Source organism: Balaenoptera musculus, chromosome 10 (assembly GCF_009873245.2).
Source record: "Balaenoptera musculus isolate JJ_BM4_2016_0621 chromosome 10, mBalMus1.pri.v3, whole genome shotgun sequence".
In the NCBI taxonomy this organism is placed as follows: Eukaryota; Metazoa; Chordata; class Mammalia; order Artiodactyla; family Balaenopteridae; genus Balaenoptera; species Balaenoptera musculus.
In genome coordinates, this window is record NC_045794.1 from 15,911,897 (window position 1) to 15,925,636 (window position 13,740).

Genomic DNA, 13,740 nt, shown 5'->3' on the forward strand with positions numbered 1-13,740 from the left:
CTTAAATGGCTTCCAAGTGAGAGAATTATCTAAATTATTTTAAGCATTTTTGTGTATAATGTAATTTATTAAGTGATCTAAAATGTAGCTGTCCCATAACACTCAGGATGGATAACAGTTATTAACTTGCTGGGTACATTTTGTTCATAACTAGCATGGTGTTAATTGAATTATTCTTGCACTACTTCCAAAATTATTTAAAATCTATTGTAAAATTTATTTTATAGATTCTAAACGAGCATATTGGTTTTATTCAGGAAGGTTTTTTTCAGAAGATGATTTAGAAATTATCTGTAAATACAAAAAACTAAAACAGATGAATTTATGTGTCTCATCTTTTGAATTTTTTATTTTTTTCTTTATTTTGTTCCTAGTCTATAATAATGCTTTCAGCTTTGTACTTTTGCAGCGTTGCGTCATACTCCTATTTTCCCAGCGGGAAAAGCAAAGTTTTCTTTTCCTGTTGGGTGATTCTGTAAAACCCATTCTTTACTGTTGTTGTTATTTGTACTTAAATTCTTCGGGACCGATAATCAAATGTGAGGTTACATTTACAATTATGTTGTGATAGTGTTGTCTGAGTAGCTAAAAGTGGAAAATGATTGCAAAGGCTTAGAAAATAAGAAGATGGAGGGCTTCCCTGGTGGCGCAGTGGTTGAGAATCTGCCTGCCAATGCAGGGGACACGGGTTCGAGCACTGGTCTGGGAAGATCCCACATGCCGCGGAGCAACTGGGCCTGTGAGCCACAACTACTGGGCCTGCGCGTCTGGAGCCTGTGCTTCACAACAGGAGAGGCCGCGACAGTGAGAGGCCCGCGACCGCGATGAAGAGTGGCCCCCGCTCGCCACAACCAAAGAAAGCCCTCACACAGAAACGAAGACCCAACACAGCCAAAAATAAATAAATAAATAAATTTAAGAACAGTTTAAAAAAAAAAAAAAAGAAGATGGAAAAGAAATGCTGGGTTTAAAATTAAGTTGGAATCGGAACAGGTTTCATTACTGTGCTTCAGATAGAAATAGTCTTGGGGTGATGCTACGCAATGGGACAGGAAGGAGAAGAGGGAGGATACACGTCCATGGTCTGTGCAAGAGGGAAGGACCTCCAAGGAAAGGATTGTGTTGTGTTGTGCTGTGTTTCAGTTACATTGGGAGAAGATGTAGGGCAGAATGTAGAAGTCCCACTGGCTGAGAGGAGTCAAGGAAGGGGCAGCTGTTGAAAGCGGGGGGAAGGGGGACTAAACAGGGCACAACTGAAACCTTGGGGACCAGGTCTCCGTGTGACTTCTGACACCTTCGTAAATGCTGTGAGCCTCAGTTTATTCACACGTGAAGTGAAGATAGTAATGCAGACCTCAGGGGGTCTGTGTGAGGATAGATGGTCAAGTTTCCAGTGTAGCGTGCGACAGAAGGAGTGTGCACGCAGCACTGAGTGTGACGTCACGTGGTGATTACTATGTAGGTGATGATTTTAATGTTTATTGTTGGGAGCGAGGATCATCGAGGCCCTCACACCTGTTCAGTCCTTCGTTTCCCCCAAGAAATCTGAGCCGATCCATTTCCTGAATGATGAGAGGAGAGAGGATAGATTATAAAGGGTTAAGACTGTAGGGAGAATTTGTAGATGTGGGTAAATGAATCACTGAGGTTTGAGCAGGATGTCTGGAAGCAGTTAGCTCTAAGTTAAAGGCAAATGGCATTTAGAACTAAATGTGGGGAAAGGAAATATATACTTTACATGTTTTGCAAAGAAAAAAAATTACAATCTTTTAGATTGCTGACTCAGTGGTTATTTCTCCACATAACTAAGGCTCAAGAATTCAGTTTCTCTCAAGAAAAGGCATGGCACTTTTAGTGTTTTCTTTTGTTCTTAAAACACTGCTTTTAATTGTAGGCATAATTTTCCATACTTCAGTTTAAAAATAAATTGCAGAGTCAGTCATTGTGGTAGTCAGATTTCAACATAACATTTTTCTCCTTTTTAATTAAAGGAAAATGAATTTAAATACTTATCTGCATAAGACATTAATCAACTTTACATTTAACAATATTTTAAAATTTACCCTGGACCACCATAGACCCAATTGTGGAATTCATAACTAATAAATAAAAATAATATTTAATAACTAAATCACTGCTACAAACATGTTTTTTAAACCTAATTTGAGACTGAGTCTCAGAGGGTAACATACAGCGTTATGAGTTCTATTGATAAAAGCTGTTCAACTTTTTTCTTTTTTTTAACTGAAGTATAATTGATTTACAGTGTTGTTAATTTCTGCTGTACAGCACAGTGATTCAGTTATACATATATATATATACATTCTTCTCCATTATGGTTTATCCCAGGATATTGATTATGGTTCCCTGTATTATACAGTATGACCTTGTTGTTTATCCATTCTATATGTAATAGTTTGCAAAGCTCTTCAATTTTAAAGTAAGCTGAAAAGTATGATTGTCTGATAGTGTAATGAAACCAAGGCCAAATTGAGATTGTACAATATTCTTTTTGGTTTGAGTGGAAGGATGTTGAAGAGTTGTCAGTGAACATCTGAGCTCTTTGCTGTCTGGTTTTCTACCTAAATTTGAGAAATACAATCGCTTCCATAATCCCCACATCTCCCTGCCTTGCTCTAGTCTAACAGCATTGTGGGTATGTGGCAGCTTGTATGGGTTGGGCCCTTGTAAAAGTCCAAGTCATGACACTGGTTTCTCTACCAGGGTTGCAGAAAGAATTGCCAAACCACTATGATATCCTATTTTTCTTAGACTAAATTAAATCCTTCTTTCTCTCCCATAAGGGAAATACATGATTCTGAGCAAATCATACAAATGGGTTTGCAGCTGAATTTAATAAGAGACAACCAAAATCTCTTCTGTGGGACAGAGTTTTCTAAAATAACATATTTTGTTTGTGCATAGTGGATAAATTTTTGACCTTCTTGCCATGGATACACATATAAAACACTACCTAATAAACCTTGCTTTGTCTAATGTATTACTCAGAAGAATTATTGGCTGTTATTGACAATGTTAATAGCAATTTCAATATTTATTTCTTAAATTAAAAAACAGAATGGATTTTGTAGTAAAGCGGTCATTGGTGTTACTCGTGAAGCAAAGGTATTTTTTTAAAAAAAAACACAAAAACAAGTACTCCCGGGGAGAATTGCAATACTAAGAAGTAGCCAGTACATAGTTATTAATGGCCAAAACATTAAAAAAATTTTTCCTAACAGCAAATGCAAAGGCAACAAAAGCAAAAATAAACAAGTGGGACTGCATCAAACTAAAAAGCCTCTACACAACAAAGGAAACAATCAACAAAATGAAAAGGCAACCTACCTAATAGGAGAAGATATTTGCAAATCATATATCTGATAAGGAGTAATAATCTCAAATATATAAAGAACTCATACAACTCAATAGCAAAAAAAAAAAATCCAGTTAAAAAAAACAGGCAGAGGGTCTAAATAGACATTTTTCCAAAGAAGACATACAGATGGCCAACAGGTACATGAAAATGTGCTCAACAATACTAATCATCAGGGAAATGCAAATCAAAGCCACAGTGAGCTATGACCTCACACCTGTTACATTGGCTGTCATCGGAAGTATAAGAGATAACAAGAGTTGGTGAGGATGTGGAGAAAAGGGAACCGGGAATGTAAACTGGTGCAGCCACTGTGGAAAACAATATGGAGTGTCCTCAAAAAATTAAAAATAGAACTCCCATGTTGATCCAGCAATTCCGCTTCTGGGTATTTATCCAAAGGAAACACAAACACTAACTCAGAAAGCTATCTGCACCGTCCCCCAACTCCCACATTCACTGCAGCATTATTTACAATAGCCAAGATATGGAAACAACCTAAGTGTCCATCAGTGGATGAATGGATAAAGAAGATGTAGTATGTATGTGTGTGTGTGTACATACACATACATGTACATAGGCACACGATGGAATATTATTCAGCCATTAAAAAGGAAGGCAGTCTTTCCATTTGCAACAACAAGGATGGACCTTGAGGGCATGATGCTAAGTGAAACAAGTCAGACAGAGAAAGACAAATACTATATGATCTTACTTATATGTAGAATCTTTAAAAAGGGAGAGAGAGCTTATAGATAACCGAAAACAGATGGATGGTTACCAGAGGCAGGGGAAAGGGTAGGGAGGGTGAAATGGGTGAGGGAGGTCAAAAGGTACAAACTTCCAGTGTTAAATAAGTCATGGGGGTATAATGTACAGCATAGTGACTATAGTTAATAATACTATTTTGCATATTTGAAAGTTGCTAAGATCTTAAAAGTTATTATCACAGGAAAAAAAATTTTTTGTAACTGTATGGTGACCAATGTTAACTATTAACTAGACTTACTGTGATCATTTCACAATATATTCAAATACTGACTCATTATCTTGTATATCTGAGACTAATATAATGTTACATGTCAATTAATTTCCAAGTTTGAAATTAATTAATTAAAACAATGCAAAGGAACAAAATTTTTTTCTGAGGATGTAAATAAAACCTCTAGAGTTTCTAAAATTCAGCTTAAATCACCCTCTTTACCTTCCCAAAGCTCCCCAAAAGAATAACCCGGTAAAGCATTTTCCTCTTTTATCAGGCAGAACAGGAAAATCTAGTTTTGAATATGCTAGTACCAGTATTTTCTTTGAAAACCTATGTGAGTTGCTTTCTCTAAGAAAAATGAAATGTTTCCTTAGCTAATAGCCTTTCCCTTCTCCTTCTTCCTTGCTATTATAATATAACCTCATTTTATTCACTTTCCTCCCTGTGAGCCACAGACAAAATTGTGAATCTTGAATGGTGTGAGTTCACTTACCGATGATTGAATTAGACGTAGACGCATATGTGTGGCTCATGAGAGCCTGGACAAGGATGGCCGGGGAGCTCTTGGGAAATTTCTTGAAAAGGAATATGTAAGCAGAGACTTTCCTTTCACCTCTGGACTCTATGGTCTGCATGTGATGTTTGGGACCATAGCAGCCAGTTTGGGACTATGCAGATGCCTAACTAAACAGGGCAAGCCAATCAGTGTTGCCATATTATGCAATCATGAATAATATCTCCTTGAAATCTCAAATGTTCTTATTTTAAAATCAGGAATAGTGTCTTTCCATGCTTGGTTCAAAGAATATAACACCATGTGCTGTACTGATTCATTATATGCAACATTGCTCTAATTTTTCATTTTAATTTTTCAATCTAGTACTCTCAGTACTATATTCATTTTTGAAAAAAATCAGACAAATCCTGATGTTTTAAAGAACTTCTTGTGAGGGTATTTTACCTATTTATAAATATCTGATTTAAAATTTACATTTACACTCAACAAAAGTTGCAAGGTTTTGGCCTTATTGTTGGATGACAGGAGTTTTATAACCAGATTTCATTTGTCACTTCATAGTCAGTTGTGGTAAATACTTCGTCTTTTACCTTGTGTAGTTTGAAATAACACTCCATTAAGAATGAAACAGTTCCTTCAGTGTTACTGAAGTCAGTGTTCCTGACTTTTATCATTATACTTAAAAATGTAAACACCATATTAGCAGACACCTTTTTTCCTCTCTTTCTAAACCTGTAATTTTATTGGGGTTTATATTTGAAATGTGCATTTTATGCATCTTTTTAGTGTATGGGGATTGTTTCCTTAGGGATGTCGTTGGTTGGAATCCTCCCTCGTTAAGTCTCCTGCTGAGAGCAGGCTAGCAGTGTGGACTGAACCAAAAAATGTCTTCCTTCGGCAAGCCTGGAAATGGACACCCATCATCCCTGATCTTCAGAGCGCCGCCCCACAGTCTCAGTTACTCTTCATATAACAGAACCTGCTGCTTTGAGTTAATTCTAACCCACTAAATTTTGTTTCCATAAATAGGTTATAGGAGCCATGTAGTTTATCAGCTCATTCCCTTTTGATGTAAAGCTCAGAACTGCTTAAACAGCACACCCTTGCCCAGGTTTTCTGGTACAGTTACTTCTATGATGCATTGTTCACTTCACAAATAAGATCTGAAAAAGAATAAGGGAGTAATGAATTTCTGTTCCATCTCCAGTAGATATGTCATTTTTAATTTGTTTTTTATATAATTTGGTGGAAATATACCATTTTATACACACACTGATTTATTCATCTTAAGATCTTTTAAAACCAAATTATTATTGAATGGAATAGTTCCATAAAGGCTGGAATTAAACAGGTCTTTCATTTGATTTTCTAGTTTTAGTAAATGATTAAATGTCTAGTAATAAATAGTGAAGAGGGCATAGTGCCAAAGAACAAGCAATTTGTGTTGCAACTTGTCAATTTCTTGATAACCTTTTCTAAAAATGGCATTGATTCAGTCCTTTATCTGGGCCTTTGATAGAGCATTAGCCTCAGATTGAGCTATTGAATATGCGCAATTTCCTTCAGTCCTGAACTCTCTGGAATAGCAGAAGCCTTTTTTTTTTTTTTTAAGTGTTGTCTGTCACTATTTAAAAACCTTCTCGAATACTGCCTTAAAAACATAGCTACTCTTGCTCTGGAGCTTTTATATTAGAATTACTTTTCTCTTCTATTTTTTGTTTTTTGGACATATTAAGGGTATCTTGACCAGAAGCATGAAAGCCAAGAGAGATCACAACTTTTTTCTTTTACAGTAAATACTGAGTAGTGGGATAACATGAGCTTTTAAACAGTTTTGGGGGTACGTGTTAATATGAACTGTTACAGTTTAAACAGGTGACTGAACAGTAGTCTTGATGACAACAACATATGCTCAAAGTCCTGTAGTTCATAACAAAAATAAATAACAGTTATCGAGGGCTTGTCTGTTCCAGGCCATGTTTATACTCTTTACTCTTAACATCCCCACTAGAAAGTAAGTTCCATGAGGGCAGTGATTTTTACGTTTTATTCACTGCCATCCCCAGGTGCCCAGAACAGCTCTGAACAAATGAAGTAACAACCTGTGACATGGCTACTGTTACCTAATTGAGGCAGTTGAGGCGTGGACAGGTACAGTAACCTGCCTGAGGTCACCTAGCTAGTGAGAGGAAGATGCTGGGATTCACACCTAAGTAGTCTGATTCATGGACCAGTGGTCTTAATGGCTGCTTCTGTCATCTCTAGAGAAGAACAGGAACACAAAGAAATAATAAACGTGGCTTATTTGGTAGAGTTCATTGTTAGAGGGCTATGATGGTCTGATGCAGGGTTTATCGACCTCAGCACTGTTGATATTTGGGGCTGGATGCTTCTTTCATGTGGAGAACTTTCCTGCACTTTGTAAGATGTTGAGCAGCATCCTGGCCTCTACCCACTACATACCAGCCCCAGTTGTAACATTCAAAAATACTACCAGACAATGGATGGACAACAAGGTCCTACTGTATAGCACAGGGAACTATATTCAATGTCCTGGGAGAAACCATAATGGAAAAGAATATAAAAAAGAATGTGTATCTATGCATAACTAAGTCAGTTTGCTGTATAGCAGAAATTAACACAATGTTGTAAATCGACTGTACTTCAATAATGTATATATTACCAGACATTTCCAAATGTCCCCTGGGAGATAAAAATCATTCCCAGTTGAAAACCACTGGTCTAAACCTACACATTAAACCATCACAGACAGAAGTCTGGAAGTAAGAGTTAGGTGGAGGCGAATACTTGATCTCATATTTAGAAAAGTTTGGACCTCTTCCTATGCCACAATGAGTCAGAAAGAAGGGAATTAGTTTGTTCTGTGACCATAAGGGTATTTTATATCAAGACCTGAATTTTATCCCTTCTTTGTAAGGATTCCTCTAGAAACACAAATTTATATAAAACCATATCTTTTCAGTTTTTCCCTTTCGGTCATGAAGAGCATAAAATCTCTGGCAAAGATTTTTAAAATAACACCTTGTCTAGTAAAGCTTCAAATGCATTTTTAGTAGCACAGAGGTATGTTAGTTCATAATTTAGTAGTACAGTCACTTTTGCTGTAACACGGCACGTGTCTTCCTAAAAATCGCCTCTCTGTGCAAAATTGGACAATGAAAGCATGGAGCTTTTGTGGAAAATGGGTTTAGGGGCACAGCACTAAAAAACCTCATTAGTAACACATAAAAATAAAGATAGGAACCTAATGAAAGTGGTAGCACAGTTTCACACATATTAAATGCTTAGAAAATACAAAAATACTACATATACCCTCTGCGTTGAGAAAGCCCTGCAGTTTGCTTGTGGAAATGGAATTGGAAGGGTTTCAGCTTGTGAATTATTGGGAACTGTTGGAAGTAGGCAGTTGTGAAATTAGACAAAGTTGTATCACTGCATGTGGATGGGTGTGTTTCATAAAACAGGCAATGAACTGAAGTAGCTGGTGGACGTTTGAGGGTGTGCAGGTGTGTGATCTGTGTGCTCCTAGGGGCTGCATCATCAAGGTGCAGTTTCTGCACTCACCTAGACTTCCTCATGGACGGGATCATGCATAAACAAATGCAGGATTTATGTGGCACTCACATTGTTCCTTAATATATGAATTGAATTGGAACACACGTCTACATGAATGTTATAGGAAAACTTATGGTACTCTTGATCTGAATTTTGAAGCCCTTCAAAGGAGGAGGAAAAAAAAAAAAAAACCTTTGGACTGCAAAAAGGATGGCGAGTGTAGGATGAAAAGATACACTTTGTAAATAATGCTGGGGACAAACTGGTAGAATTGAAGGCTGGAATCTTGTCTTCCCTGCCCCCTCGTGGCCCTAAGCAGTCACTCCTCTTTTGCACCAGGGAAGGTGGTCATGACATGTGATACCTCGGCCAGCCACCTCCCACAGTGCCCAGTTGCTGTGTGTATTAAAGAACTCATGTATTATGCACTAAAAGAATTCTGTGCATTAACAGAGATAGCTTTTTCCTTATGTTTTCAAAGGTTCATTTGGATTTCATTTACATTGCTGTTATTTATTGGCACTAAGTATGCTTTTAACTCATATTTTTAGTTTCTGTGAGTAATTTAGAAACTATGTTTATCCTTTACCATTACAGTACTTAAAAATGCAACATTAGTATAAAAATGAAGTGTAAATGCCAACATAATAAGAAGGAATGGTTTTGAAATTTTAAAATGTGTATAAAAATAGATTTGCACAAGAGCAGTGAGAATTGACAATCCTATCAGGTAGTGGAAAATTATGACGTTTAAACAGGTAAGACTGGAATTTGGTTTGGCTGATATTTTGGTTTGTCATACTCTTAATGAGCCATACTCTTCATTTTTAACAAAATGATTAGAAAACATTACTCTGATTTTTTATTTGCTAAGTATGTTGTTTTATGGGAGATGACAATTTTGTAACTAAACTAATTGCCTATAAAATCTCAATCTTCTGAATTTGGATTTTATAGAAACCTAGTAATCTTGAATGACTATAATTTAAAATATAAGTCAGAACAAATGAATAAACATTTCAGAGGACTTCTGTGTTTACTTTATGTTACAATTAGGTGTACGTAGTAGGAAAGATTATTTCTTTCATTAAAGAACAGCAAAAGACTTTCATGTTAGAGTATCCTTCTAAATAAATGAATTTTTATGTCAATTTAATATCATAACATTAAAAGAAAACACATTGGGTACTTTGGAAAAGTAAAAGAACATAAATATGTTCATTTTTCATATTGGTTTTAGTCACTGAACTTTTAACTAAGATGGAATGCTAAGATTTTTATTTAGTTAGTTTTACTTTAAGACATTGTGATCTTAAAAAAGTACTTGGACAATAAAAATGTCAATTTCATTGAAATAGCATCCACCTTGGGGGAAAAGAATGTTTGTGCTCCTTTTTGACTGTTCTTTAATGTCTCCATTGCCCTGTTTCCTTGTCTAATGGGTACTCAAGTCTACTGTTCCAGAGGTCAAAGGAATCTCTTATCCCAGTAACCATTGCAGGGCTGTGCTGTTATAATTTACAGCTTCTAGAATATTAGGATTAGAGTCTGCTATATTCATTCCTTCTAGACAAGATGACATATCGTAGGAAAATAATACAATAGGGGGTTATTTGTTTTATTTTTGCAATATTGGTTTTTATAAAAAGAATTTGTATATTTCTGTTCTGTCTTCCACTCAACCAACTCCAGCTTTTTAATGCTCCTCCCTAGGAAGACACTTTAAAGAAAAAAGATGCTATCCTCCAGTTTTCCTTATTAAGGTGTCTAATCTGCATCGCAAATTTACTCCCCTTCTCCCCCACAGTGTTTTATTCTGTTAAAACATGAGAATTTACATACCTTGACACATTCGTGGTATTCATCACATTTGGGTACTTCATCTTTTTCCACTTATCTCCAGAGGCTATACTTTCTTAGTTATTCTGTTATCAATTGATTGCTTATTACATAAACTGATATCCCATTATGAGACTTTAGGTTTCCACTATTGTACTTTTTTTTAATTTGAATTTTATTTATTTATTACTATTGTACTTTTTTAAATCAACAGTTAAGATAAAGTCACTTGCATACTTTTTATGTAGTGAAAATATCACCACAAATAAATATCTAAATCCACCACCTCTTAACACCTATTGAATGTGTTTTGTGAAAAGAAAAAACCACCGCAAAAGGCTGATAATTTAGTAGTCTTGTAAACACCAGTTGGTGTAATAAGCACCAATTAACTAAAGGAATAACAGAAACACATTATATTCCACCAATCATTCTGTTGTCACAATAGTCAATATATAATTTTTTTTAACTGTATACCTTTTCTTTTATACGGTTTTAGTTTTATTTACTAAAGTTTCTAGTACTTGAGTAACCAATAAAAATAATATTAGTGAAAGTTCAGATTTGGAAAAGGAACTTAAGTATCTGAAGTTTGCCAGAAAGTTTGTGGCTTGTGGTTATAAATGTCTTGCAATACAGATCACATGTAATAATCTTTTAAGATTAACAAAGCAGTATTCAGTACAACATCTTGACAATTTTCTCCATAATGAAAGTAAGTTTTCTAAGATCTAGCACACCAATGATTGATCTTCCTTACAGGTCGCTTTGTGGTACGTTACTAAATGGGAAAAAAATATTTCTTTACAAATGATGTATTTTTTTTAGTATATCAATGTATATTGCATATTATTTTGGGCATCTTATTTTTGGCTTAGATAAATAGTTTGGGATTTTTCTCCTCTCATTTCTAGAAAACAATAGGAAGCCTAATTCTATCATTTGACCTAGAAAGAATAGTATTTCTTTATATTTTATATTTCTTTATATTTTAGTTCTAGTATAAGGCAAAGGTCTTATTCTCCAAAAAATAGTCACTCTTTAATCAAACCAGATTTTTTTTCAGCAAACATAATAAGTAGATTTTTCTTTGTTTGTGTTGTTGTTTGTACATTTCATTTAAGATTTTTGTTTCCTCCTTCAGATTCCATTTTTCTATAGCATACTTCAGGTATCATAAAAATCAATCCCATTACATTATTATGTAAAGATTCCTTTGTGAAACCAAAACGCCATAAATTATTGCTCTTCCAGTGGTACTATGTTTTAATGTGCTGGTGCCCATCTGGTAGTACTGTTAGATTTATTTTTCCATACATGAATTTGGCATTAGGTTTCTGTAATGTACCTAGATTGGCATACAAAATAATGAAGGTAGGTGGATACTCATACTTTTCTGTGGCCCACCTGTCACATCAGATGCAATGATTGTGGAGTCAGATGAACTTACTTTTGTTTATACAATAGAAGAACAAATTGAGGTCATACTAGGTGTGGGCATGGGGTTGGGAGTGGTGAGTCTAGCTGTACTGTAAAACTGTAAGTAACATTTACACAAACGTGTACACACAGTAGATAGTAGAAAAGGTTATGTAGGAGTGTCAACACCTGGGGGTTTGAATTGCATCTCCTGTATTCACTAACTTTAATGTTGCTATAAAGAAATGGCTATTTTGCTACCAGGATATTTTTTTAAAGTTTGTGGTAATAGCACGTACATTTTCTCTTATTCTGTTTTCTTCCAGCCATAATGAAAGGAAAGTGACCTGTAAACATCCAGTCACAGGACAGCCATCACAGGACAATTGTATTTTTGTAGTGAATGAACAGTAAGTAAAGCGTTTCATAGAATGCCTCTGTTCAAAATGGGGTTAGTCTAAGTGTCCATCGACAGATGAGTAGATAAAGAAGATGTGGCACATATATACAATGGAATATTACTCAGCCATAAAAAGAAACGAAATTGAGTTATTTGTAGTAAGGTGGATGGACCTAGAGTCTCTCATACAGAGTGAAGTAAGTCAGAAAGAGAAAAACAGATACCGTATGCTAACACATAAATATGGAATAAAAAAAAAATGGTTCTGAAGAACCTAGGGGCAGGACAGGAATAAAGACGCAGACATAGAGAATGGACTTGAGGACATGGGGAAGGGGAAAGGTAGCTGGGACGAAGTGAGAGAGTGGCATGGACATATATACACTACCAAATGTAAAGTATATAGCTAGTGGGAAGCAACCGCATAGCACAGGGAGATCGGCTCGGTGCTTTGTGACCACCTAGAGGGGTGGGATAGGGAGGGTGGGAGAGAGATGCAAGAGGGAGGAGATATGGGGATGTATGTATATGTAGAGCTGATTCACTTTGTTGTACAGCAGAAACTAACACACCATTGTAAAGCAATTATACTCCAATAGAGATGTTAAAAAAAAAATGGGGTTAGCATTGAAATTGCTGTTATCCATACTTAATACAGTACAATTTAACAGTTTTCTTATCTGGACATTTGCAGTCAAGTATAATAACAGAATGCCATCTGTTTACTATGTATGGTATAGAAACATGACTTAAAGTTTTTTTTCATGAGGAATGTAATTCCAGAAGCAGTTTTTACAATAGCTCAGACACAGATAGTAAACTCAAGAGCGCAGGATGCAAGGTCAGGGAAACTGTAAACTTGGTCAAATTATTAAACTAATTTGAGCTTAGTTTTTTCATCCATAAATCAGAGGCAGTGGTAATTACCGTTTCTAAGGATTTTTGTAAGCATCAAATGAAATATGTGTGAAAATAGTTCATATACTATAAATTTGTTCACAAAAATTAGTTATTGGTATCATTATTGTTGTTTTCTTTTTTTTTTTTTTTTTGGCCTCGCCTCGCAGCTTGCAGGATCTCAGTTCCCCAACCAGGGATTGAACCCGCGCCCTCAGCAGTGAAAGCACAGAGTCCTAACTCCTGGACTGCCACAGAATTCCCTATCATTGTTACTGTTTTCAATATTAGAATTGCTAATCTTGTAATTAAATTTTTAATGTTCCAGTTAGATGACCAAGTAGCATATCTGTATTAAGGCTTATTAAAATAAACATGATATTAAGTTGTGCTTAATTATTTTTAAAGTAGTTATAAATATTAAGCTCCAACTCTAGAGCTTATTAAGCTCTAACCAGTACCCAGCAGTTTTGAAAAAGTCAGACACCGGCATTGTTAACTCTAGGGAAATGTTATTGTAAAGTAGTTTACATAAACAGCAAGTTCTAGCATTCTGGCATATTATATTTTCAGGACTGTTACAACCATGACATCTGACGAAAAGAAGGAACGACCTATAAGTATGATAAATGAAGCTTCTAACTATAACACGACTTCAGACTATGCAGTGCATCCAGTGAGCCCTGTAGGCAGAGTAAGTTATTTTGCTTACTGTTAATTATTGATAACTG

The 13,740-nt window shown here is 35.6% G+C and overlaps 1 protein-coding gene across 12 annotated transcripts in view; it reads left to right on the forward strand.

The window, feature by feature from the left end:
• The window catches only part of PLEKHA5 (pleckstrin homology domain containing A5), a 239,560-nt gene that overhangs the window by 135,628 nt on the left and 90,192 nt on the right, over positions 1-13,740 (forward strand). For all 12 annotated transcript variants that reach the window (XM_036865726.1, XM_036865732.1, XM_036865720.1 and 9 more), the window contains 2 exons: positions 12,039-12,122; positions 13,583-13,703. In XM_036865726.1, coding sequence (XP_036721621.1) covers positions 12,039-12,122; positions 13,583-13,703 — 205 coding nt within the window. The remainder of the gene's footprint in view (positions 1-12,038; positions 12,123-13,582; positions 13,704-13,740) is intronic.